This window comes from Achroia grisella, unplaced genomic scaffold (assembly GCF_030625045.1).
Source record: "Achroia grisella isolate CSIRO2021 unplaced genomic scaffold, CSIRO_AGI_Agris_v1 utg1186, whole genome shotgun sequence".
Lineage (NCBI taxonomy): Eukaryota > Metazoa > Arthropoda > Insecta > Lepidoptera > Pyralidae > Achroia > Achroia grisella.
Window position 1 is genome coordinate 3579557 of NW_026712592.1, and position 27817 is coordinate 3607373.

Genomic DNA, 27817 nt, shown 5'->3' on the forward strand with positions numbered 1-27817 from the left:
GTAGATGTTTTAATAATTTCGAAAGATTCGAAAATTACGATTTAGATTCTGAAGTCAACGAAGATGAATATGTAAATAAATGAAACAAAACATTAAAATCCCAACAATATATTGTATAAAATCATAGTCGTAATTTGAAAAATAAATTATAATTATTAGCATAAAATTAATTGAATTATAATGGAAATGTAATTATAATTTTATTAAACGTAAACAATTATATAAATAGGATTAACATTATAATTATAAGTTCAAAGTGGCTTGTGGCAATGCACTGACATAGTGTGCAATGTCGCCTATATACAATGGGCATCACAAAATATTTTTCAACACATCTTCAAGAATCTAATTTTACAGGTTTTCGATATATAGAGCAGTTAATAAACAGGCGTGCGTTATGAACGCAAATAGTGAAGTTATATTCCATTACCGCACTATTTGCTATTTTTTAATAAAATTTCGAACTGAGGGCCACGCGGCGCCGTACAGTAGGCAGCGCGCTGATTTAAAAAAAGTAAAACAGCGGGAAAGAGACTTTATGCATCACAGTGTTATGGTTGAGTTTATTTAAAATCAAGTGTGACGATATACGTACATATTTAACATACTTGGCTCTATTACACCCTCGCCTTCGGTTCGGGCTGAAATTCCGCCTCGTGTGTTATAACAATCATAATGTACTATGCTATCGTAATATACTAGTGATGTTCATGACATCCATCATGTGTTGTCTTCCCTGAGGTCTGCATTATTATCAGTCATATTTCATTCTTCACCATCATTTCACAGAGTTGTATAGGAAGCTGATTAGCTTAGCGGCAAAATTAAGTGAATATCGCACCTACGAAGACAACTTTGTACAAAGTCATTGGTAAACGTAGTGTCTTCAGGGTAGTTACACCTCTACCCTTCCCATATTATGGTAGATAATTGTTTAATCAACTAATTCATTTCCAAATAGAGTTGACGTTTGATTTGCAGTCGGACATAAAATATACTTTATGTCCGAATCTTTACTAATACAGATAACATATATTCCGCCGACCCCAAATCAATGCGATGAGAGCAGGAAGATGTTGAACTAAATACTTTTATTCTCAAGAGCTACTGAACCATTCAGATGTCATAGAGTTGAAAAAGGAGGCGGCACCAGAGCGTGCGTTGGCGAAGTTGAGTGGTAGAGACTTGGTCATGATCTCCGAAATGTCAGCCTTCGATTTGCCGGGACTTGATGTTGTTGGCTTCTTTTTTGTCTATAAAAATAAAATTCATGTTATAGTATGAACAATAGACAATACATGTTTGTATTTTTTATGTAGGTGACGGAAAATTACAATCGTTGTATATAGACACTAAAAATTGCATCAGAGACATCACAAATTGAATTTGTGAAGCCAGTTGCCCCCTCACTAATTATTATTTTAATATTAAGTTTCATATTTCAAAACCCTGTAAATTATGAAAATATAAAGTGATAATTTTCTAGTAGAGAACGTATTCAATTGAGGAAATTTTTTCTGATTAGATATTTTGATTTTTTAATAAATTTTAGTAGTAAATATTTTTTTCTGATATCTCTTATTTTTTTTATCCACATTTAGGAAGAATTAATATATGTACATAATAAGTTTGTGAACGTAAGAAAGAATATAGTTAAAATTAGGAATATATTTAGGAGTTAGGCTCTTAAACTAGTAATTAATACGGAATGTAATCCAGTTTTAATAATTTTAGTGAATTAAAGATATAATTAATTTGGGAAAACTACGTTCCAACAAGCATTAATATAACACGTCAATGTAAATGTGTTGATAATTGTACAATCCGGGCGATGTAAGTTGTCTAGCTAAGCTTATGCAAGAATTTAGGTGGCGCCACATGATTATAACGTAAGCGAAGTCATTGCCAGTTTGCATATTATCTGTGTACAGTTTGTTTGCAACATTATTTGGACATACTTGATGGCAGCATACCCAGTTTTTTTATACGATAAAGGAAAGAAGGATTGTGAGATATAGACCCTATTGCTAAAAATGTACAGATTAAAATCCAATATTAATTGCTATTCGCAGATGATTTGGCCCCGGCGGAAAAACTGACTAGATTGAATTCTCATTATATCATCTTCCACTGGTGCCAAGTCCAATGGTGAGCATTCTATACCGTTCACAGGAGGATACATTATTTGGTCATAGACCATTAAAGAGACTACATATTAAAGTAACATAGAACTTAAATTCTTTAAAAAAAAAAATAAGAATCATCTTCAATAAATGTTAAAACTTGAAATTAAAAATAAATACTCTTTGTTCAACATAATTATATAGGAATATTGTTCAGCCAACTAATACCGCACGGATTATAAAATCACACATATAACTATATTATTGAGCGTAGCACGAAGTGCGAGGCTATCTTAGAGATCAGATTTGCACTCTTTGTAACGATACTCCTCCGAAACGTCTTGACCGATCGAAACCAAAACTCGATCTTCGGGCAACCATCGTTTACCACTCAAGAAAATTCCGATCGGTCAAGGCCGAGTTTTTAAGAATAAACGCGCTCCGCTCAATAAATGACCTGGTATGTATATAACATACCGGTAAGAAACCAAGCTAATATATTATCAAATCAAAAACAATACAATATCGTTGTATTAGTAATAAATTACAAAACAACAACTTCATTCATTTCTATTAATACTATTCCATTATCGACAAACCGATACCATACCCATTCCATTCATAGTATGAAGAAATCTGGACTCTGTATGTAAATATATAAAATAATATTTTAGATAGAGATGTTAATTTGATGATTTAATTCGGCCGGATAGGCAACCGGCCGAATTAAAAAAAAATATCTGGGTAAATAAAAATTTTTTTTTAAGGGGTTACATGGGTTTCACGGTTTCAAAAAATCGAAATTTTTTTTTTGTCTTATTAAATTCTATAACATCTCTAGAATATTGTCCTAAATTTTCAAGTTGATCCGACTAATAGTTTCGGAGATACAGCCTTGAAAAGCTGGACGGTCGAGGTCAGGTATAGGCTGAGGGCGCAGTAGGTAAAACGCAGCTGCAGCTCATCTATTGTTAGCTGTAATTCTTGTCCCTTTTTTTTCTTTATATAAGGTAAACTACTGGAAAATATTTCATTTGGTGATTTCTCGTTAAACTACGAAGTTCATTTTGAGGTTATAAGTGTTTGTTGTGAATTTTATTCGATAAAAAATGCCGTTTAAAGTGTCTAGAACCCAGATAACGGAAGGTGTTCGTATCAGCATTATTATTAATTATGCACGGTATGGACCTAAAACTTGGCCCAAATTGCCATGAATATGCCCGAAATATGGATGAAAACCGGGTGACCGCAGCCGAAAAGAAATCTACTACGAGCGAGACTCGTGAAGCCTAGATTCGTCATTGACTAGAGCAAAAGGATGCCCTGGACAATGCAGGTGCAGCAGGTTCTCTACTTTATGGCCCAGGAATCGACGAATCAATGTAAGTTAAAAAAAAAAATACCCTCTTTTATTGTCTTTAACTTTAAACGCGTTTTTCTCAAAACTATGTTTTCAAAGACGGTTGTCAAGATTTCTCGCGAACTACTCAACCGATCTTGATGAAATTTTACACAGGTCTTCGAGATATCATTTACAAGGTTTTGAACGAAGGATTTTTTTTTATTTTAATTACAACTATTTTAAAAAAAAAAAATGTCGAGAAATTTTCATCGAAATTTGCATTTTTTTTATAAAAACGTCTGCCAAAAATCCAATTTTCATTTATTTTTTTTTTCCTTCGTCCAATACCTAGTTTATTGTCTTTACTAAAACACGTATTTTTTATTTTTATTTCAGATGATCCTGAAAGAAGTTCTGCTGACAACGCGGAGGCACCTTTTTTCCGAGGGACTGCCGGAAATGGCGTCCTAATGACCGCCATTTTGATATTTTTTTTTGACAATTTTGCAAAATGTTTATTAAATATGTATCTTTTAAATAAAAAAAAAATCATTAAAATATTTCATTTTTATATGTAAAAAAAATTATTGAAAAAAGGCCGTTTTTTGCTCGAGGAAACCCATGTAACCCCTTAGTAATTATTTGCTTTCTTATTTAGTCTTAGTATTACTTAAGGAATAAAATATGTTATAGTTTAATCACTCAATAGTAAATGACTCTTATAGAGAGAAATTGAATTTATTAGTTAGATAAGTTCCGCCGGATATCCGGCTATTCGGTCACATGGTTGGCCGAATATCCGGTATCCGGCCAAACTGCTATCCGTTTCATCCCTATAAAATATACTACATGTAATACCAATTACTAGAAAGTCAGTTATAAATATAGGCAGTTATATATTAATATATAAGAGAATCTGTCTATCTGTTGCATTTTGACGACTAAACTATTTAAATGAAGTCTGTAGCTCAATAATGTATACTGATAGCATTAAAATATTATAACACCATATTTGAATTTTAAAAAATACTTTGAATATGAATAATTGAACCTTGCTCCCCCTTTCCTTATTCGCTCTAATAGTTGAAGCCCCAGGGTCTATGGAATCATCTAGTTTACAAACTTGTAACATAATATTTTAAAGGGCAATTAATATCATTACATAATACTTTTAATAAGAGAATTATTGAGAAAAATAGAGGCGACATACATACAAATTTTCTATATAAAGCAGTGTATACGTACCGGTTTATCCTGTTTTTTAAGATGACTCGGTGGAGCCGCCACAGGAAGGAGTGAGAACCAGTGAGACTCGCCTGAAGCTAGAAGCCCGGCCGCTTTGTCGCCACTACCACCAGACAGAACCGGTTTGGTACCGATAATACCGGTTAATTGACCATGATGGAGTATAAGACTGCCTAGAAGTGTCTGTAAAAATAATGATAGTAATATTTCATTCATAAATATTGTACAATTTAATACATTTAGCCCTGGCTTTCGAAATAGGTAAACCTGTACAGTTCCCTCCAACATATATGAGTACATACAGGAATAAAAATATACAATACTAGCTACTCACCCCGGTTTGGCCCGGGTGTACATGTATTATACATATAAACCTGCCTCTTGAAACACTATCTATTAAAAAACCGTTTCAAAATCCGTTGCGTAGTTTTAAAGATTTAAGCGTACATTGAGACGGACAGACAGTGACAGTGACTTTGTTTTATACTTATACAATAAGATTACTACATTTCACGTATACCATGTTGTGTTACACCTTATATTATCTTGGTGATGACGATACAAAGTAGTTACCTACTTATATATTCTTACTTCGGGCACTCACTCAGAAAAATTTGGTGCATTTGCATACTTCTATATTCATAAAAGTATAGTAGATGCTAGCACCGTAACATTATTCGTGTAACTAGGATTAGTAACTATTAATTACAAAAAATGGCAATGAAGTGTAATGTTAACTTCACACTTCACAAGACACTTTATATATGGATAACAAGTAGTTTTTACTTCCGCTTTTTCAGATAAAATATAGCCCATGTCTATCCTCGACATACAATCTATCTCCACATTTTTAAAATCTGTTTGGCCGTTTAGCCTTGATAAGGTGACAAACATTTAATTTTATTATACATAACTAAAACTAAAATTTGGAATCTAGTAAATAAGATCTAATGCAGTCAACTTAATTACCTGTACTCTTTGAACTGATCTCTTCAAATTTGTTTGTATATAAGGATAGAATACATCATAATCGAATGGATCGATCTTCTGTCTCAAAAACTCGCAAATATTATGTGAGAACTCCATAGTTTTCTTGTTCTCTCTAGGCACAAGCAGCAATGTTAAATGTCTTATATCCATTAAAATTTGAAGGCCACACCTCTGGTTTATATCCATCTCGTTCTCTCTAACAACTTTATCGTAATGTTTGAACGTGATGTCTGTAATTTTCTCAATAAACATAGTGTGGATTTCTACAGGTAATGTGTGTGGAACAACTTCGTCTAATATTCGACTTATCGAATATAAGTATTCTTGAAGTTTCAATGAAGGCCCAGCGGGTACTTTTATTGTAGATTCAATTGCGTTACCTTCATCGTCTTTCTCTTCTATTTTTATGACATCCCATTGCTGAAAAAACATTTTTAATTAACACAAATTGCAAATAAGTTAACACAACAGACTTAAAGTAGCAACTTTTATTCTGTTGACGAATATTTTAATTAAAAAAATACTTGGTTTAAGGCAAAATTTTGCCCAGAAATTTAATAATGAAGAAAATTAAAATGAATCTGTGGAATAAGTATATTATTCTTAGATAGATAGCTAATGGACCTTATTCATTTTGAACAATTCTGGTGAAGAGTGTGATTCATAAATCGTAAATATTTTGCATCCTGTAAGCCATTTTTTTCAGGCAAAATAAGGATATTTTTATTCGCATTTTTAATATTACCAACAAAATGCATATAAATAAATTGCGTATAGTCTTTCCCTTATACTAATTTCCTCTAATATTCTATCTTATCTCTTATAATACTTACCATCATCAAATAATCTATATTAGCTTCCAATGTAAACTCCTGTGGTAAACCCTTGGTCAACTCCTCCACATGGACCATCACAATTTCAACCCACTTCCCCCAAAAAGAAAGGCAGCTCTCTTTGAGAACAGCGCATAGCTCGCTCCACTGTTTAGCAGCATTCGCATCAACATTTATAATGCCTAAAACGTTTTCTTCTTCAGGAATATAGCACTTGCGCAAATGTGGCATAAGGGTGGGTATTGCTTGCGTAAAACGTGCCGTGTATATGGCTGTGCTTTTGCGATGGAGCTCAGTTGAATGTAATGTAGGCTCTTCGAAGCACACCTTCATGTAATGTAGCATGCTGTAAAGAATAATAATTTATTCAATATTCTCAATATTATATCATTCCAGAAGAGGTGGTCTGAGCCATTACTAACTATGAAAATTCTCCATTATTAGTTGTATAGCGGTTGACTACAGAGGACATAATACAAGTTATTTTATGGTGATCAAGGGTTCAATCCTCACCCAAAGTTTTCATAGGACTTTCACTAAAAAAAATATAAGAATTAAATAATAGATGGCGCTGTAACAATAGTAAGAGGGGATATGGTTTCGTTTTATCACATATAGGCAATTTTATCAAAATAAAAGCCAACAATCAAACATCGCTGGTTTATCGCTAATTTATTTAACACCAGAGGTCGCTGGTCTAGAGCTTAGTATTGAGTTCTACACCAATATAGTTTAGTATTCTTCTAATATATAAAATTCTCGTGTGATAGTTTTGTGACAAAATTCCTTTGAAACCGACTTTTATGAATTCTTGTGTGTTCTTAGTAGGTCTGAAAATAGGACGTAAACTATAATTCATACCCCTAAATAATTAGGGTGGTCTACCCTAAAAGATATTTTATTTTATTTTTTGGGCAAATTTTATAACGTTAACTTTATAACATTAAAAAATACAATGCTAAATTTTTACCCTTCTACCAACATCCCCAGAATTATCTTCAGTTTAATAGCAATATTAATTTATAAGTCAAAACAAGTTTGCGGATTAACTAGTAGTAAAATCCATACACTGACTGTATTATCTAGACTTATAACTAAAATTACCTTTGAACATTCTCATCCGTTGTACTTCTCAAGAAAGCTTCAATATCACCCTTATCTATATAAATCTGGTCGACATCATCTTCCTCGTCGTATGTATATAAGAGTTTGTCTCTTGTATTAGAAGCATTCTTATTACGGTACAAATAGATTTTTAAGTCATCAAGCAACCGTTGCAACTCGCTATCGAGAGATATGCAGAGGTGTTCCAAAGTTGGAGTGAACCCGTGGTCTTGTCTAGACATACCTAAAAATAATATAAATAACTAACTAAACTATTATCAATACCACAAAATAAGTTTGATTCAACAGAACTAGCATTATGAATAAACTGAACTTATAGATCCGTGGGTAAATGAAAACTCGACCATTGCATAATATACCTATATTATCATTAAAAAAATTGCTCAAATTCAAGTTGTTTGAGATTAATATTTTTTTCCCAACCGTCCAGTATACAGAAAAGCTGCCAAGAAACTAAATAGAATTTCTTTTTTTAAACCAGTTTTATGCTTATATATTTATTATAGGTGTCTATGTCTAACATTAAATAAAAATCCTGTGCATGAACTACTAATATTGTGTACATTTGACATTTAAGAAATTGTGAGTAATAGGCCATCTTCAATAAATATGATTTAACAGATCATAACAGATATTTGTAAAATTATGTAATACGATAAAACCAGTTTTAACTGGTTATTCATAAAAAAAAATATTAGGAAAATTTTAAGAATGAATGGTAATGAAAAACAGAGATAATAAATTGTTCTAACACTATCACTGTATAGAAAGAGCTAAACAAAGCGTCATTATAATCATACCTTTCATAAGTGAGTTCATGACCTTAATAACATCATCTCTTGACTCAATTATAGTTTCACCAATGAGGTCTTTCCACACGAACCAGTTGATATCAACTTCTTTCTCCACCTCATTATCTGATACCACATTAGTCAAATCAACTAATATCTGTGTTTTGAAAGAGTCATACACTTTGAGCCATCTACTCTCTATGATGGCTTTGACTCGAGACGTGAGTAGTGGCTGGAAGTAGTGGCACCATACATGGACCTCAGGAATATCGAGGGATGAGCATATTGTTGACCAATTTGAAGGTGTTTCTGAAAATTTGTAGAACTAATGTCAGATTTTTTATCGATACTAAATAATAACACCGTCATAGATAAAAACTGTTGCTTTTAATTATAAGTACTTCCAGTTCAAACATCATATTATGAAAGTGAATCAATAATTCCTTTATTGATTCACTTTAATAATATGATAATATGATTAAAAGCAACAGAGTTTTTATCTATCGCGGTGTTACCAAAAATCCTCCAAATAGATTTACTGATTTTAATGAAATTTCTGTGTGGGTGTATATATCAGGTAGGTTTAAGTGCGAGAAACATCTATTTTTCATACCTTTTGGTGACAAGGGCGACCCACCCATATATATTTTTTTTAATTTTAACAAAAATAAATATTTTTTAATAATACATACACTTAACTTCAATTTACGATCAATCCACGCTGTTTTTAATAGCAATATTAGTATTTCAATTTACCAGCCGGATAAACCTGAATATACTGTTATAAAAAATAAAATAAAGTACCTACAAATATTAAAATACTAACCAACTTTAAATGCCTCTTCTCTTATCTCATGTAATACTTTAATTCTGATAATATTCTCTAATAGTTTATGTACACTCTCATCTATAAATGACTTGACCCATACATTCCACTCCTTAATAGAAGCTGTAATATCCTCTTTAGCCAGTGCTTGTATCTCTTTGTTTGATGATAACCTGTATAATATTGTAATAAATTAATATTGTGACTATAAAATTTTCAATATTTGTATCTATTTATATTTGGACTGATTTTCGCCACCTCATTATTGGCATAGTAGATGTACTTGATATATAAACAAATGTTATATTTTTATAGTAACAAAAATAAAATAATAACTTATATTTTATGTTTGTTACCAAACTCCACCAAAACGGTTTTACCCGATTTTAATAAAACTTTTGTATGCATATCGGGTCTGAGAATTAGTTAACATCTATTTTTCATGGCCCTCAATGATATGGGTGACCTATCCCTAAATAATTACAATAGCAAATACTTTTTAGACAATTTTGTTTAACTTTTTTATGATATCTTCTTAAATGAATAGAAATATAAATGTATTCTTAATTTTTTTTTATTATAAAATAATAAGGAGTGTTCTAGTCACTAATGACTAGATGAATAGAACACTGCCAGAATCTGCATACACAATGATACCTAGACTTAAATGCTTTGTATTTTTTTAATACTATCCAAATTGATTTGACTTTATATATATGTTAAATAAATTTATTTATTGTATCATAACTGCCTTTTACATTTCTTACCTGTAATTGGAGATGACTGAAGGTAACAGTTTTAAGCCAATGGGGTCACTAAAATGTACCAACTCAATCAGAGGCTGTGAATCTTTGCTGAATAACTCTGTCAACTTCTTCAAAATTGCGCCACCCTCGTTATCTGTATATTAATAATCATAATTATTCTTATTTCCTCAAAAACATAGTACCAAAGATGACAAGTAGAGGATAATCATGACTTTTTGACACCATAATGGCTTTTTTAATTGGATGATAATGGAATTATGCACACGCCTGCGCTAACGGTTTACGCTACGGGCACCATTGGAGGATGAGATCAGTTTAGTTAACCCAACGTGACAAATTCATCAAGGGATTTCTCATGATGGTTTTCAGGATGAACCACATGGAGGACAATCTGACACCTGACTGAATATTGAATACTCACCCACAAAACAAGCATAAACCAATACAACAGTTTTTAACACAATTTTGACACCATTCACTATTTTCTCTTTGATCCGTGCTTTAATGTCTCCTTCTAAAAGGCGAGTTAGATCAAACTCCAATGTAGATTTAAGGCTACTATTGCTCTGTAAGCTTATCAATGTATTGAGTAACTCCACCATACTTTGTGAGTCGAGAAGATATAAGCTGATTAGGCAGGAACATGCTACCTGAAATTATAACAATAATAACAACGACCCTGGACAATACACATAGCACCATCTAGTTCCAAACTAACCAGAGCTTTTATGACTACTAAACAGGATATATAGATACTTAAATATATATTTTTTGGAAATACATACATAATATACATAGAAAATAGAACAGAGGTCGTCAAACTATGAACATGAATATCTATTCACTATTCCAGCAACCGTAAACAACTAAGAGATATTAATTCAACCTATTTTGATTTTAAAAACCCCACTAATATATTTGATTGTCTACAAGGTCTTGTACCGTCAAACATGAATATAATATATTGATATATAATCTAATATATAAAATTCTTGTGTCAATTTTAGTTACCAAACTTCTCTTAAACAGCCTAACCGAATTTGATGAAATTTTATATATATGTACTTAGTAGGTTTTAGAATAGGTTGTAATCAATTTTATACCCCAAGTCACAAGAATGGCCGACACCAAATTTTTATTTATATTTTCAACCAAATTTTTATTAACTTATGATTCGGTATTAAAAAATACATACAGCCCTAAATTTTCGCCCTTCTAGCACTCCCATTTTTTTAATAGCGATATTAATTTATATGGCAAAACAATGTTTGCCGATCAGTAATATCATTAATTTTGACATAATTACCTCAACAGTAATATCAACATCTTGCAATTTATGTTTACACACATTGACAATAGTTTGACTGAAATTTGATATAGAATTCCATTGTTGTTGAATCAGCCTTTGCAAGGATTGAAACTCAGGTTTTGTGTTCTTACCACCAATTTGAAGTTGTAACCCTATAAAGTCATGTAATGAAATGTAAGTGCAATAAATGTTAATGATACATGGAACCTGTTTAATTTTATTACTAAAGAATGCACACCCTCTAATGATAAGAAATTTAATACATATTATGAAGAACTTATTCAAGAGGCAAATCCGAAGCACAGCTTGGAATTTTCACTGTTATTCACAATATTCCCATATATTGTATGGTATTGTATGTTGGACTCCAGTCACCACAAATAGCCTCTCTATTCCCATATATTCCCTTCATTACATAGTATAAAACAAAGTCGCTGTTGCTGTCTGTCCGTCCCTATCTATGCTTAAATCTTTAAAACTATGCAACAGATCTTTGTGCATTTTTTTTAAATAATAGAGTTTAAATAGATAGAGTGATTCCATAGGAAGGTTTATATATATAATACATGTACATACTCGCTCCGGATTCGCATGACCATAGCCAGGGTGAGTAGCTAGTTATTTCATAATATGCAGTTATCTCTAATCAGTTCATGAAAGTATTAGAATAGTTAAAAAAACATTCTGATGAGTTTTCCAAGTATAACACTAGTAATTACCAGTATTAATATGTCTTGCCATGATGAACAGCTGTGTAGCTTTTACAAAATCCTCAGTATCTATGCATGTCCATATCTTCTCAGGTATTTCCATCAATAATTTAACTTGAATTGATATACTGTGAGCTGGGTTTGCATTCAATTGAGAACTGAAATTGAAGAAAATTTTGAAAATATGAAACTAAAAATTTAAGTATATATCTACGATTTTTTAAAACAATTTCCACATAAAATAATTTCATGTACGAAAATAATATACACAAAAAATGTATTTAACTCTTTCTATCAGTTCTCTAGTAACATAGTCCCTTTACACAAGCTTTGCTCTACTTAGCTTGGAAGTAGATGGCGCTGTATGAATTTCCTGTGTTATTATATTATTATTTTTATTATTATATATGTTCATTATGCACTTACTACATTGATGGTTCAGACTTTTTGTCAATTTTGAAGCCAACTAAATGTGTATTATGAAGGTTCCTACATGAAGATATCATTTCACTGATGTGATTCAGTGTACTTGCAGTGGTTACTTTCATTTCTTCTATGGTGTCAGCTGCATGGATCAGGTCCCTATACCGTTCTCTGGAAAAATATCATATCATGTTATATGCATCATACATATTCTAAAAAAAAATTGAATGTCTTTAATTATTTACTACTATCTACTCGCCCCAGCTTCACCCAGGTGTACATGTATTATATAAATAAACATTCCTCTAGAATCACTCTATTAATTATTAATTAATATTAAAAAAATGCATCAAAATCTGTCACATAGTTTTAAAGATTTAAGTATACATAGGGATAGATTTAAGTATACATAGGTGGATCGACAATCTGGTCAAGATCGCGGGAAGGCATTGGATGCAAGCAGCGCAGGACCGATCGTCGTGGAGATCTTTGGGGGAGGCCTATGTCCAGCAGTGGACGTCTTCCGGGCTGTGATGATGATGATGATGATGAGGGAAAAACAGTCACAGCGTCGTTATTTTATACTATGTAATAATGATTTACTATAATATATTATATAATATATAGAGTAATAAAAATATGCTTTCATGAATGTTATTCCCCTACTAAATATACTAAATATATAAATATATACTAAATATACCCCTATCCTCTACCCTCTACATGTTGGGTGCCGTCCTTATCACTCAACACTACAATAAACATATCTAATATGCATAGATATTCTCATCACTTGTATTCCTGTGATTTGCTATCACAAATATACTAATTGATTCATTTACATTACTTGTTATTCGTACTCACCCGACCATAGCCCGTAGATCTTCTCTTTTTCTTTCAATCTCATATTGTAGTTTTTTCTGTACCTGATCTATATCAGCGATAAAGTTGTTTTGAAATAATTCCTCTGGGACTATTTCTAGTAGGTTAGGTTGAGACATTTTCAAATATATTTATTGTTGATTTGCATTTATTCACAGAGAAAGGAGCAGCAAATCATTACTAGAAACTTTTTAAATCAGAAGTAGGATGTGGTTAATAATTTAATTAATAAAAATATATTTATTTCAGTTGTAATATAAATAAACAATACAGCGAAGCAATGACAACACAAACTGTCATGTTGGAACTTGTAATCTGGAAAGATGCTCTGTCATTATTTAATCAATCATACTGTCTAATACTGTTATTGTATACGGCAACCATTTTGACATTAAATTAACTTAGAAGTAAATTAAATTAAGATATAAAAACATAAACAGCTCATAGAGTTATTTAATCGTTCATTGAAAATAGTCTTGAATAATTTGCACCGCGCTGGTTGTGAGCGTAAACTACAATCTAAATACTTTAGTTATGCAAAAAACCCAGCTAGAGTTCCAAAAATTAAAAATATAGCAATTGGTTTTCCGTGAGCAAATAAAATTGAGTAGGTCTCGTCTATGTACATAGTGCACATAATAGACCATAACTATTTTTTGTATTCCACATAACTATAATTGACATAGATTAAACGTTTCTATATGCCCAATATTTTTCATATTATGCAAAATTCATCATCCCGAACCCCGAAACTCCACCTTTACAAGCGGGTGCGGATGACAAGGCTCAGTTCAATTGTCATAGTATTCACGTAATTTAGTCAGTATCAGTACGAGAAGTCAAACAGATTGACATTTACTCAATGAAATTTTTTTCGTAATGTAAATTTCACCCTGTTTTTTCTCTCGGTCGGTATTTCGTCATTATTAACTTCGCAAAATTGTATATATATTTATTTGCAGCATAAATTCTATTTATAATACCTTTTATTTTCCAGTATTGATGAATACTGCTTGAAATTTGGCATATAGTAGGATTAATGATCCTACGCAAAATGTGTTAGGTTATGTTATGCCCACGGTATTTTTTGGGTGAAAAGTAAGTTTTATTTTATACTATTTTGATTATATTATCACTTTTTCTTAAAGTGTGTTTTTATATATCTTACAATAATATTATAGTGTACTTATTTAAATGTGCCGGCGTTTACATAATTATATTAATTTTAAACAACTGCCTTATTTAAGCAGTTTTGTTGACCTTACTGTGTAATAGTGCATTGCAGTATTGTGATTGAATATATTGTCATCCCTATATTCTATAGTACCTCTACAATATATCAAAACTACTATTATCACTGCTGCATAGTAATAGGTACTTCATAATTATTATAAATATAGAAGTAATAAATATATGTGTAAGATTTTTTCTATACAAGTTAACAAATAGTCATGTATTTTAGGATGTAAACCTTCTATATCACATTAAGACGGAAAATTAAGCAAAGAAATGAATATTAATAATAAATAAGCAAACTTTTATCAATTGTAATTATTTTTAACTGGATTATAGTAAATTGTCCCAAATAACAGACCTAAGTACATGTCTTAGCTATTACTATTTTATAAAAAGGATTGAATACAAATAGTTACTTTATAGGTAAAACAAATATCCTTAGTAGAATTGGTAAAACAAATATCCTTAGTGAAAGTATCTATACTAATATTAGTCTAAAACTTAATAATTTTTTCCAATTAAAAAAACATCCATAGGTAGATAGTTATGTTATCAGTGAGTAATTTAGGTTACATTCTATGCAAACAACACCTTTGTATACAGTTAGTCTTAACACAGTATAAAATAAAGTCGCTGCTGCTCTCTGTTAGCTTAGATCATTGAAAATGTGCAATAGATTTGAATGCAGTTTTTACCAATGTATAGAGTGAATCAGTAGGAAGGTTTATATGTATAATACGTGTACAAATGTGCGAAGCCAGGTTGGCTAGTAGTTAGTTAATAACAATACATACATATATACTTAATATTAAATTGAGAAAGGGAGTGGAGTTGGTTGTAATATGCAAGATTATTATTAATTATATATTTACCTATATTGGCATTTTAAACAATTTGGTTTGAAGGTAATTACCATCTATCATGGACCCCAACATCTATGCATTGGTTTTGGATACACTAAACCGTGCAACCAGTCAAGACACTGAAGTCTTAAAACCAGCTGAGAAGAAGCTTCAAGAATGGGAGATAGAACCGGGATTTTATTCTGTACTATTGGTAATTCAAATTCAAAGCCTTTATTAATTGACACAAAATTATACAAGCTATCGTAATATTTGATTAAAAGTTTAAAATATAAAAGAAATATTAGTTATATATACATTTTATGTTACTTCTAATTCTGCACATCAGTCTCTGAGTCAACATGTCCTTTAGATACAAAGGCCTCCTCCAGTGTTTTCCATGTGTTCCTATCTTTTGCCAATCGGAGCCACAGTGGGCTGGCAATCTTTCTAAGGTCTAACTACTATTGGTAATATACTTTTACAAATACAATAAGTGTAGATAGATAGATAGATAGATAATAGTTTTTATTTGTATCTTAGTACACACATACAGGCTTAATTACAACATCAAATGACAAGTACCTACAATATAACAGTTCAATAAAGGGTAAACCTGCATGTGTGTGCTACAGCAATACAAAATTGGTACATAGCTCAGTGTGGAGAATCACTCAAAGAGCAAAACACTGATTTTCAGCTATGTCCTCGAGGTTGAATAATGTACCTTGTATATTTTTTTAATAAACTAAAATGAACTAAACGAAATAAAGTGAAATAAATAAGTAATAAAAGAACTTGGAAAGTACGAATTACAGTTAGAGTACCAGAACTTTATCAATACCGAGATACCACAATTTAATTTGATATATATGAATACTATGAACAGGAATATAATACATTTATTATAAATTTTTTATATAATACATTTAGTAAAAAAAATAATAATTATAGCCATGAAGGAGTGAAAAATGTCTTAATGGTATTGTATGCACATTGTTATTCATATTGATTATTAATTTTACTATTAGTGATGTGGATTAATCGCCCCATTACCAGCAATGTACCATCTCAGGTTGGCCTCCATGCTGTTCCTTCTAGAAACCATCATATTAAAGTCCTAGTGAATATGCCATAATGGTCTAACTGACCTGTCCTAAAGCATATCTTATTATCCTCCACTGGTGCCCCACCAGCATATACCATTATCACAAGCGGGGGGACTATTCCATCATCATCCATTATAAAAAAAACATTGTAATGTCAAGTGCAGTTGTCTTGCTTTTGTTTAACTGTTAGTTTCAGCTGATATCACACCATGAATATGCGTGCCAGTTGTAACTCAGTTTCTATTGACAAGAACATTAAAAGATGTGTTTTTTTTAATGTTTTGTATTATAATTTCATTGGAGTGCCTGTAGTGTCTATGATTTTTTTATTAGAACAATTTTACTATTAGAGTTCTTTTGGGGAACAATTGTTTTACAGACTCTAAGAATTAACCAAAATTATATAAAAATATTACATTATATTGTATTTTTTTGTACTTTAACTTTTATGTTTGTAATGTTTTATTTTTACAATTTTATCTGTTTTCATATTTCAGTATTGTGGGAAATATTTAGGCATGTACAGACAATATTTTATAAGTTTCTTTGTTTCATATTATTTTAACATAAGAGCATATTGGGAAACTATATAAAATTAACCAGCATTAAGCTGACTAGTTTCATTTAAATATCTAATTATTATTTTAAATTGTGTATTTTTAACCTTAAGAATTGTCTTTTAGAATGTACTCTCCAATCATACCATTGATATCAATGTCCGATGGCTGGCTGTGATGTGCTTCAAAAATGGGGTTGACAGATACTGGAGGCGGAATGCCCCCAATGCCATCACAGATGATGAAAAACAGAAGTTGAGGCATGGGTTACTTACGCAAAGTATATTTAGTGAACCAGTTGCACAGATTGCCACACAACAGGCTGTTCTAATTTCGAAAATAGCTAGGTATGTTGTTTTTTTAACTTATTACTTTCTACCACTGAGACTAAACTAAGGTCAACATCAGAAACAGATGGTAAAACAATTTTTCAAATTGGTCCAGTGGTTTCTGAGCGTATTCAATGCAAACAAACAAACAATCAAAATCTTCATCATTATAATATCCTTATAGATGAAGGTATTAAAACAATGTCTTATAAGTTAATAATTTCTAGGCGTGAGTTTCAAAATATGTGCCGTGACACTAGAGAGGTCACATAATTGTAACCAACTGTCACAATGCCCTAAGTCTCTTAAAAAACCAATTATTCATCATTATTAGAAATCTTTAACAAGAGTTAATTTTCAGATTCGACTGTCCTACAAATTGGCCGAGTCTGGTTCCAGAATTAGTAGGTGCTCTGAAGGCGCCCCAGCCTTTAGTTCAGCATAGATCATTACTAATATTTCATCATGTTGTCAAGGCATTGGCTTCTAAAAGACTTATTGGGGATCGGCGGACTTTTCAGGTAAAATTACTTAATCACATTAGGATTCTTTTAGGTACCTCTCTTACTTACATCTCTTTGTTTATGTCAGGCTAATTTGAGAGAATATAGCATGTCCATCATTAATTTTATAGCAACCCTGTATTTAAAAAATCATATGTATTTAAAAAATAGTTACAATATTATGTTTAATATTTCAGGAATTAACAAATTCAGTATACTCTTTCATTCTCAACCTTTGGCACGAGAATACGGAGTTATTCCTCCGACACATCCAAGAGGGCGCCGCTACCGAATTGATTACTGAACATTTGGAGAAAGCTCTTCTTTGCCTGAGGATACTGAGGAAGTTGACAGTCTTTGGTTTCAAGAAGGCACACGAAAGTCAAGATGCCAGTGCCTTTTTGAATGTAGTATTTGACAGAGCTAAAACAAGCTTGGAATGCAGTAAGTTCATTTCTATTTTTTAAACTAGTAACAACAAACAAACAAATTGCACAACCACTTGAACAGCATAATCTTTGCCTTGCCGTGTTTTTGCCCTGTTAATTCACAGAGCCTTCCAGTCATAGACTGATTTATAAAATACTTATTTACATGTACAAGTAGGCAAATATAAAACTGATATATTCAAGAATGACAAAGTTTGTATTGTGCGGATATCGAATCAGTATATAGGTGTCGGCTTATCGGTATCGATATAGCAGTATCGGTGTATCGGTATTAGTAATATGGGGTTTAAGTTGCTACAGCAGCAAGGTTACCACTAGATTGCAGCCACCCAGCGAAATATGGGTATTTGAAGTGATGCCTTTATCATGACGCTGAGTGTACCTCTAAAGGAATGTACCATCTCAGATTGATCTCCACATGGTTCCCCCTGGAAACCAAGATTATAAATTCATGGTGAATTTGTCTCGATGGGCTATCTGACCTGACCTCATGTGCATCTCATCATCCTCCACTGGCGCCAACGGGTGCAATATTCCTCTGCAATATACCTCTAACTATTTAATAACAGAATTTAAGGTATATATTTTTTGTATTTTACAGGGAAACTTCTTAAAGGTCGTGGTATTTACCCCCTGGAATTATGTGAGAAGTTCATAATACATCTGACCAAAGTGGCGCTGGGTGTGTTGTGCTTCCATCCATTCTCGTATGTGCCACTTATCCGACCTTCTCTGGAGTTTGCATTGTATTACTGTTTCACAGAACAAGGCATGTCTCTCATATACGAGAGGTTCACTATACAATGTTTGAATATTGTGAAGGGGATATTACAGTGTGTAGAATATAAGCTGCCAAAGGGAATAGATCAGGTTAAAGAGCCATGTAAGTATAAAATAATATGAATTATCATTTACCATGAATAATTTGGGAAAGGTATATTTTTTTTATGCATTCTTTTCATCTTATATATTATGTAATCAATCGAAATATAATAAAACTAGTATCTATGAACATTTTCCATAAATATGGTTGAATTTCTATGACGTAGTACTGAATTGCGGCTATCACTATATAAATGGTTGATCGATTTATTGATAGACTGAACCTACTTTATACAGTTGGTTTGACAGACTTTGAATTTTCTCCAGTGACGCTACAAGCCCACCAAGTTAAAACCGAGGTGTTGGACACAAATACAGTTTGCCATATGTGTCGGCACTTAGTCACGCATTACTTCCTACTCAGCTCTGACGATCTGTCATTGTGGGACGCGGAACCTGAGAGTTTTGCCACTGATGAAGCTGGCGAGTCTTGGAAGTATAGTTTGAGGGTAAGTGTACATTTTATCATTGCTGATAGCTGGCTCATTCGTCATCCTCGTGAACAGTTGCTGGTTGGTGATTGATGTCTTCAAGTTATGTCTGCTGATTGAATTATCTCTATTTTATAAACAAATCATCATCTGCCTTCATCCCATTTATTTAGGGTCGGCGTAATATGTTTTCTCTACTATTCATCCCTGTTCGCAGTCATTTCATTATTCCCTTTCTTTACTTTACTCCCTTTCTTACCATATCATCTTTCACACGGTCCATCTATTTCATTTTTGGCCTTCCTCTGCCCTTATAACCATCCACATTCATATATAACACCTTCCTTAAAATATTATCTTCATTCCTGCGCATTACATGCCCATTTTATAAAACAGACAATGTAATTAAATGGAATATGCAGATATCTTATTAAAAGAGCCTGGTCAAAGTTTTGTCGATTAAGGTCGAGCAGAAGACTTTTGACTTCGGCTCGAATTATTATCCGAACTGACAGCAGATTCGACTTATCATATGTGTGTGTAAAAAATAAGGTCTGCATGAATTAAAATAATTTAATTGACTTATTGTTAAATTATCTCAAAATTCTATTAATTCCAAATAACTGCATCTTATGGATTATCATTATAACCTGTTAATTTTATTGTAACGCAATGCTTGCCGTTCCTTTCGGTATGCCGCCGGGTGGTTTAGACCTATTCTGCACTACCCACGCTTTACCTCTCTTCAAATGACATTAAACAAAATTTTAATAGTTTCTTTATAATTTCAGCCATGCACAGAGACTTTGTTCATGGAATTGTTTCAATTCCGCAACGTGTTGGCACCAGAGCTGGTGCGACTGCTCGCATCGTTGCAGCAGCGGCAAATATCACCTGACGATCTGCCCGCTATCTTGAAGAAAGATGCGATATATAATGCAGTGAGATTGGCTGCTTTCGACTTGTATGACGATGTGAGTAAACTCATAATTCATTCATTTAGAGTGTCATAGCCTAGTGGTTTTTCTAACCTGATTTACACCCAAGGTCGTAATTTTAAATATTTTGACACTAAAAAGAATTTGTGTGTCAAATTATATTTTTGAGTGACTTTCCGGTGAAGGAAACACCAATATCTGATCAAAAACTAAGTAGGCTCAGCCACTGCTACGTGGCCGTTACATATGCATGCCTATATATATTGCATTAATAATACAGTAGATTGATGCATATTTTACATTACAAAAGCTGATTACATGCATGGAATAAACAAAAACTATACAAAATAAGCAAAATATAATCCTAAACTAACCAAACATATAAAAATTATATAATTATTAACCATCACCTTTATGAGTCCACCAAAAAGAAAATGTCTGTTTAAGCTTTCCACTGCTAAGTGCTAAAAAGTAAATTTATCAAAAATAAATCTATATGTCAATAAATATTAAAAACCCTGGACTGCCTAATATTTATAATTTTTATGTTTTTATTTATTATTTGTTTTTCAGGTTGATTTTGACGAATGGTTTACAAATGTATTAAGTCAAGAGTTAAAAATCAAAGATAATAATTATAGAATTATAAGAAGAAGAGTATGTCAATTGATTGGTAAGTATTTAATATGAAATTAGTACTGTAATATTAAAAATAACTGGTCAATTAACACAGCGCCATCTAGTCCCACGGTAGGCAGTGTCTATATTATGGGTACAAGACAAAGTACAAGACAACTGATATAAACACTTAGATTTGTTTTTGTAAATATATACATCATATACATAGAAAACACCCAGATCGATACCAACAATCATACTCACGAATACAAATGTTTGCACCATGCGAGGAATCGAAGCCGCACAAATGTTTGCACTGTGCGAAGAATCGAACCCTCGACCATCGTAAGCAAAGCGGTGTGCTAAACCGTATATACGTTCTTAATGTTAATATTGATTAATTAATTTAATTTTCTTCATTACAGGCCAATGGTGTGGAGTTCGCGCATCGCAGTCGCTAAGGCCAGCAATGTACGAAGCTTTGCTAGAACCACTCTCCAGAGCGGATGAAGATGCCGCAGTGAAGCTTGCAGCCGCTGAAGCGCTGAGAAGCACTATTGACGATTTTAACTTCGACGTGGAACAGTTCGCACCGTATGCGCCCCACGCAATTGCAGCGCTTTATGAATTATTGGTAAATTACTTGAATATTATTCCTCATTACATTCGGAATGTTAAAATAAAATTACTGTTTTATGCAATGAGTTTGCTAAAGTTTTTCGGCGTTATATACTTTTCCAATCTATAAAGTTACTATATTTTATTTATTGTATTGTTATTCTATAAATCTTTTTTTTTTTTCTTAATATTTTCTCATAATTTATTCATCTTCATGAAATATTTAGTCATGGTAATCAAGTTAACAAACAGGCGGACTTTAAGAAAATAATAAAGCATGAAGGGCTATTTGAAAGAAATGATATTATGTACTTAAAGAAAGGCAAATATATAGAACTTCTATCGATGGTAAAGGTGGCACTTGGATTAAAATAATATTAATAATAACCTAGGACATTTCACATAGCGCCAACTAATCTCTAGCTAAGCAGAGCTGGTGTTGTGGGAACTAAACAACTCATAGAAATACTTAAATACTTTTTTTGTAAACACAGAATAAACCAGGTTCGATTATTCGTATGTTTGTATCATACGAATAATCGTTTATTTGACTACCTCGGTGGTCTAGCGGCTTAGCACACCGATTCGTTTCCGTTTGTCGCGTGTTTGATTATTATATAATACGTATTTACAAAAAAAATTATCTATATATTTATAACAGCTCTATAATCAGTGCCCATAACACAAGCTCAGCTTACCTTGAGACTAGATGGCTCTGTGTGAATTGTTCTGAGATATTATTATTATTGTTCTTTAGTTGGACATTCTTGGCAGAGCGGTCGTGGCTTTCATGATGGTATCGGATTCTCCTCCTTGGCGACAGAGTTTTAACTTAGACAAAAATATAATAATTGTTATATTTTCGTAATGTTTTAGGTGGAATCTGAAGAGTGTGATACGAAGATGCATGTGTTACACGTAGTGTCGTACGTGATGGAGCGTTGCGGCGCGAGTGTAGCACGTGGCGGAGGTACCGGCGCTTTGTTCTCATATTTACCACAACTGTGGAATCACGCCGCCTCACATAATATGCTGAGGGCGGCTGCGTTGTCTGCTGTTGTTCATCTGCTTAAGGTTAGTGATATGTTTATGATGCGTATGAAAACCTCTTTTTATATTAAGAATGTATTGTGTTTATTTCCAAAGAAAAGATATTAATTTGTTTTGATATTCTCTGAGAATAGAAGCTCTTCTATTCTCAGAGAATATCAAAATAAGGAGATGGATGTTTTAATTAGTACATGTTAGTTTATTCTTTTATTATGTGGAATGGCTAAAGCATTATTTATACAGTTTACAATTATTTAGATGAATATGCCAATTAGATACAATGTAAAATAAGTTGTATTGACAAATTTTCATGTTTACTATACAATATTTATACTGTTAACTAATATCACGTCGTAACACGAATAATTTTATGGTAAATTTAATTTTTATTTCAGTTAACAATATAAATAATGTAAGCTATATTGTGTTGACAATAGACAATTTACGTATAAGTTCAAAAATATTTAGAATGTCTACAGCGTTGTCATAAGTACAATTTATATAATCACAAAGCAAACGTTGTTTTGCTATATAAATTAAAATCGTTATTAATAAATATATGTTAGTGATAGATTTGTAAAATTTAGGGTTATATGTATTTCTTAATGCCACATTACAAAAAAAAAATTGTCCAAAAAAGAAAAATAGTGTTAGGGATGGACAACCCTTATCGCTTAGGAGTATGAAAAATAGATAACCAATTCTCAGACTGACTGAATATCCATATAAAATTTCATAAAAATTCGAGAGAAGATATAGTCCTGATTTAACTATAAACATTCCATCGAAGTCTTTTATATACTTTATATTATGTGATGTTAGGAAGATTTTTCTAGAAACTTTTACGACAACAAATGCGTCAATCCACCGCCGTAATGACAGCTAAAGTATTTTTTTATTTTACAGGCTCTAGGCGAATGCACACCCAACATTCGGCCATGGATACTGAGTGTAGTGAACGAATCGACTAGGCTTTCTGAACCGGCTCATGTTTATCTTTTGGAAGATGCGTTAGAGCTCTGGCTAGCTATACTAGAGACCTCGCATACTGCGGACCCGGCGACGTTGCAGCTTGCTGAAAATTTGTATCCAATATTAGGTAAGATCTAACCTGATATGTTTGATGAACACCGTTTTAAACTTGTTTCCTTTTTGTTGTACACACATTGTATAAACTAGACATTTAGAGCCATCATTAAATTATTTGGATATATACATCATAAATAATCTAGGAGACCTCCCACTCTTTTAGAAAGGAGAAAGGGGAAATATGCAGTATAAATCACATTTAAAATATAAAATATCATGTTTTATTTAATTCTACTGGTATTGAATAAAACACGAAATTCTATATTTTAAATGTGACCAACTCTGACTGCAGTGTAAAACTTACTTAAATAGGTGTGACCTAATTTATTGCCAAATTATCACAATAATATTGCCGGCCTTGATTGTCTAGGGGTTTAGCACATTTAGCAATGCCTTACTTCCGATGGTCGCGGGTTCGATACCTCGTATGGTGCATACAGTCGTATTTATGAGTATGATTGTTGTTATCTGTCTGAGGGTTTGGTTTACTATCTATGAATTTACAAAAAAAATGTTTTTGTATAATAGCAACAGTAGTTTAGTAACAATAAAACAAACATAGCTAGAGACTAGATGGCGTTGTGTGAAATATCTAGGATTATTATTATTAATATCAGCATGATGTATATGACTTTTACAGAGCAATCAACAGAACACCTCCGAATTGTAGTCTACATAATGCAAGCATACACATTGCTATGTCCTGAGGAGTTTCTGTCGGGTGCCGGTGGGAAATGTATGGCTCTTTTAGAAGATATGCTGAGTGATATGAGGACTGAAGGAGTGATTACCGTGTTAAAGATGGCGGAGATCTGTGTCAGTGTATCGTTCCCGGAGAGGAATACATTTTTGGGTGTTAAAGTTATATGGCCTATACTCATTAGGGTTATTCAGTGAGTATTACTTATATTTAGAATTTCTTCGTTGCTTTGCAGTAGATTGCAAAATCTTGACGGCCTTGGTGATCTAGAGGTTTTGCACACCGCTTTTAAATAAACACAAAATTTCTGAGGAACCTATAAAAATCGATAATTCATATTAGTTTCCGATAGTACCTTAACACTATTTAGCATCGCACAAATCTGGTAACATATGTAGATAATGTTAAATTTATTTTCGAGATAAAAAAAAACATACTACCTATAGCTTTTAACTTCGTATGTATTTTATTGTGGTTAACGGTTTAGTACACCGCTTTACTTCCGATGGTCGCGGGTTTGATTCTTAGCATGATGCAAACTTTTGTTTCATGAGTTTGATTGCATTGATCTGGGTCTTTTACTGAGGTGAAAATAACTTTCACCTTCACCTTGTTTTCATATATAGATTTTTTCATAATATCATGTATATATTTTTTAAGCGTCTCAAAACCGGCTTCTAAATTTTCTACCTCTGAATTTTTACATTTATATATTTCTCAAAAAATAATTCTATTATTTTTTTCTTCTAGTTGTCTTCTAGAAGGAGACGATCTTCCAATGGTTCTCTCCGTACAACTGTGCCTGGTCTCCCGTGTGATCTTACTGTCATCAGATCTGTTCTACAAAGCAATACAAGAGGCCTCAAATGGGCTGGTCGAGTATGATTCAGATCCTGTAAAGGTTTTGACAAGGTTCCTTCACGTTTGGACAGAGAAGATGAATCTGGTCACACAGGTGGAGAGGTGGAAGGTAGTTGGTAAGTGAATGACGTTTGTACTTGAAAGATTTGTTTTTTTGTGAAGGATATTGTATCAAGTCTGAAATTATAATGGTATTCTTTAAAAGAAAGTGTTAATGTCAGTATACTAAGCTGAATTTAATAACATGGATATAATTTTATTGTTAAAGAAAATTGCATTTTGAGATGTATATTTATCTTTTTATTACTGTTTACTTTAGTCGTAAACCCATAATTTTCTCATGATTGTAAATTATAATATAATAAGACACTTAGTAATTATAAGCAATATTACTGTTATAAGGTAATGATTTTTATTAAACTATGCTAATTGGACTGTACTGATCCTAGACTTGTTCCCAGCTCATGTGGGCAAAGCTGTTGAAAATTAAGGTCAAATTATTTACACTCTAAACCTTCATTACAGGGTTGGGATTGGCAGCACTGCTAACAACACAAAACGCAACAGTGTTGGAGCGGTTCCCGGCTATACTGCTGAATCTGACTGAGGTGTTGAATGACGTTATGAAGACAGAAGATAATGGCACTTATGTGGAGTGAGTATTATCAATTACATTAAATAACAATAAGTTAGTTATTTCTTTAGTTGTAATAGGGTTATTGTATGTATTTGATAGGACTTGTATATGTTGTATAGGATTGATATTTGTATGTGGTGTAAAGGATTGATTGTTGGGACCTAAAGGGCCCTAAACAATTACTGCAGGATTTAACCTCTAAAATGTATGTCGCAAATGGTGTTTTGTGAGATGTATTTATGTGATATAGAAAATATATCTTAAGAGTGATGTGGTCCAATGTTTCTCAACCGTTTCTGTGCCATGCCCCTCATTAGCCTTTCTAAAATTCTTATGCACCCCCTCCCTCTCTATGCATGAAACATACAATATATTAAAAAAAATTGAATAGTTCACTTGAGAAACTTAAATGACATGTTTTAGGAAGAAATCACTAGGAAATTGTTGATGAAATATAGTAAGTTTGTACATTTTCAAAACATAATGAAACACTGAAATTAAAAAGTTGAAATAATTTTAATAAAGATTTTTCTATACTAATTTAATATTTCAATTTAGTGATAAAATAACATTATTAAGGAATTTTAATAATTTTTTTTAATTAATCGAGTATTGCATTTAAATGGCACGAAGCGAAAGGGTTCAACTCGTGTGGAGATCATTTTTGAAATTTCAAATTTCGGCCAATGTTCATGGGGCCCATGTTGCGAAACACTGGTCTTGTTCTACATTGAGTTTGAATTTTTAATAAAATAAATACGTTTTGTGTTAGTGGTCTGGTGGCGCCACCCGGGTCTCGTCCTGCATCTCCGCTGGAGGGTCGCGGGGGTGCGGCGCGGTGGGGGGACGCCGCCGCCGCCGGGGACACTCCCCACGAACTGCGTAGGCGTCGCTTGGCGGCCTCGCACCCGGCGCACTGCATCGATCTACGTGCTGTTACCATGCATCAGGTATTTACTCCTATCACCTGCTCCTCGCATTACATTGGAGTATTCTTCGTCTTCATATTCCAGAAATCTAGTAATTTGCTATCGCTTTAATTCGACCAGTATGCTGGTTTGCCTTGCCGGTGTTTACTATTTGGCTTTGACATCTACTGTCGCATCGTTACGCTAAATAATCATCCTGGTAAGTGGTCATCTATACGCATTGACCACTTACCAGGTATGCACTTATGATCGCAACTAGCCCAAGAATTGCGTAACCCTATTACCTGTCGTCTTCAGTCAGATCAAAATTGGGCCAAGTTATTATTTATCTTATTAATTTATATTTGCTTTAAACATATACTGGTTGTAAGTGGTAAGAATTAAAGCTATAACTTGTATTACAGTTGGAAACATTGAAGAACCAAGTGGGAGTCGAGACATTCAACCGCTTAATACAAGCCACCGATCAAGAGACCCTACAACAAATCAGAGAGTACATACCGCTCTGAATTTTATTGTATGTTCAGTACATTTATACATGAATTTGCTTACAATGAAATTTACCATTTCAACCTTAATTCTGCGCCAGTTTTATTATTGAACCAAATTATATAATGCCATTGTCGTCAGTTTTTAACATGTAGAAAATATTCCAAAGATTTACCATATCTCA

The 27817-nt window shown here is 32.6% G+C and overlaps 2 protein-coding genes across 2 annotated transcripts; one reads left to right on the plus strand and one right to left on the minus strand.

Annotated features, from left to right (window-relative positions):
* Window positions 1-1014: 1014 nt before the first annotated feature.
* Window positions 1015-13648, minus strand: LOC131853866 (conserved oligomeric Golgi complex subunit 1). Its single transcript, XM_059204942.1, has 13 exons — window positions 13349-13648; window positions 12488-12655; window positions 12071-12219; window positions 11349-11503; window positions 10464-10692; window positions 10043-10175; window positions 9276-9448; window positions 8459-8758; window positions 7638-7881; window positions 6534-6879; window positions 5680-6120; window positions 4711-4893; window positions 1015-1253 (listed from the first exon to the last, which is right to left on the minus strand). The coding sequence occupies exons 1-13, from the start codon at window positions 13483-13485 to the stop codon at window positions 1098-1100; spliced, it is 2814 nt and encodes a 937-aa protein (XP_059060925.1). The 5' UTR covers window positions 13486-13648; the 3' UTR covers window positions 1015-1097.
* A 550-nt stretch (window positions 13649-14198) lies between these two features.
* LOC131853859 (importin-11) lies at window positions 14199-27720 on the plus strand. Its single transcript, XM_059204930.1, has 18 exons — window positions 14199-14274; window positions 14364-14464; window positions 15508-15658; window positions 17237-17457; window positions 17801-17960; window positions 18140-18386; window positions 18993-19274; window positions 19541-19722; window positions 20496-20678; window positions 21216-21315; window positions 21686-21894; window positions 22755-22952; window positions 23835-24027; window positions 24658-24910; window positions 25468-25694; window positions 26104-26233; window positions 26988-27165; window positions 27549-27720. The coding sequence occupies exons 3-18, from the start codon at window positions 15524-15526 to the stop codon at window positions 27651-27653; spliced, it is 3003 nt and encodes a 1000-aa protein (XP_059060913.1). The 5' UTR covers window positions 14199-14274; window positions 14364-14464; window positions 15508-15523; the 3' UTR covers window positions 27654-27720.
* The last annotated feature ends 97 nt before the right edge of the window (window positions 27721-27817 follow it).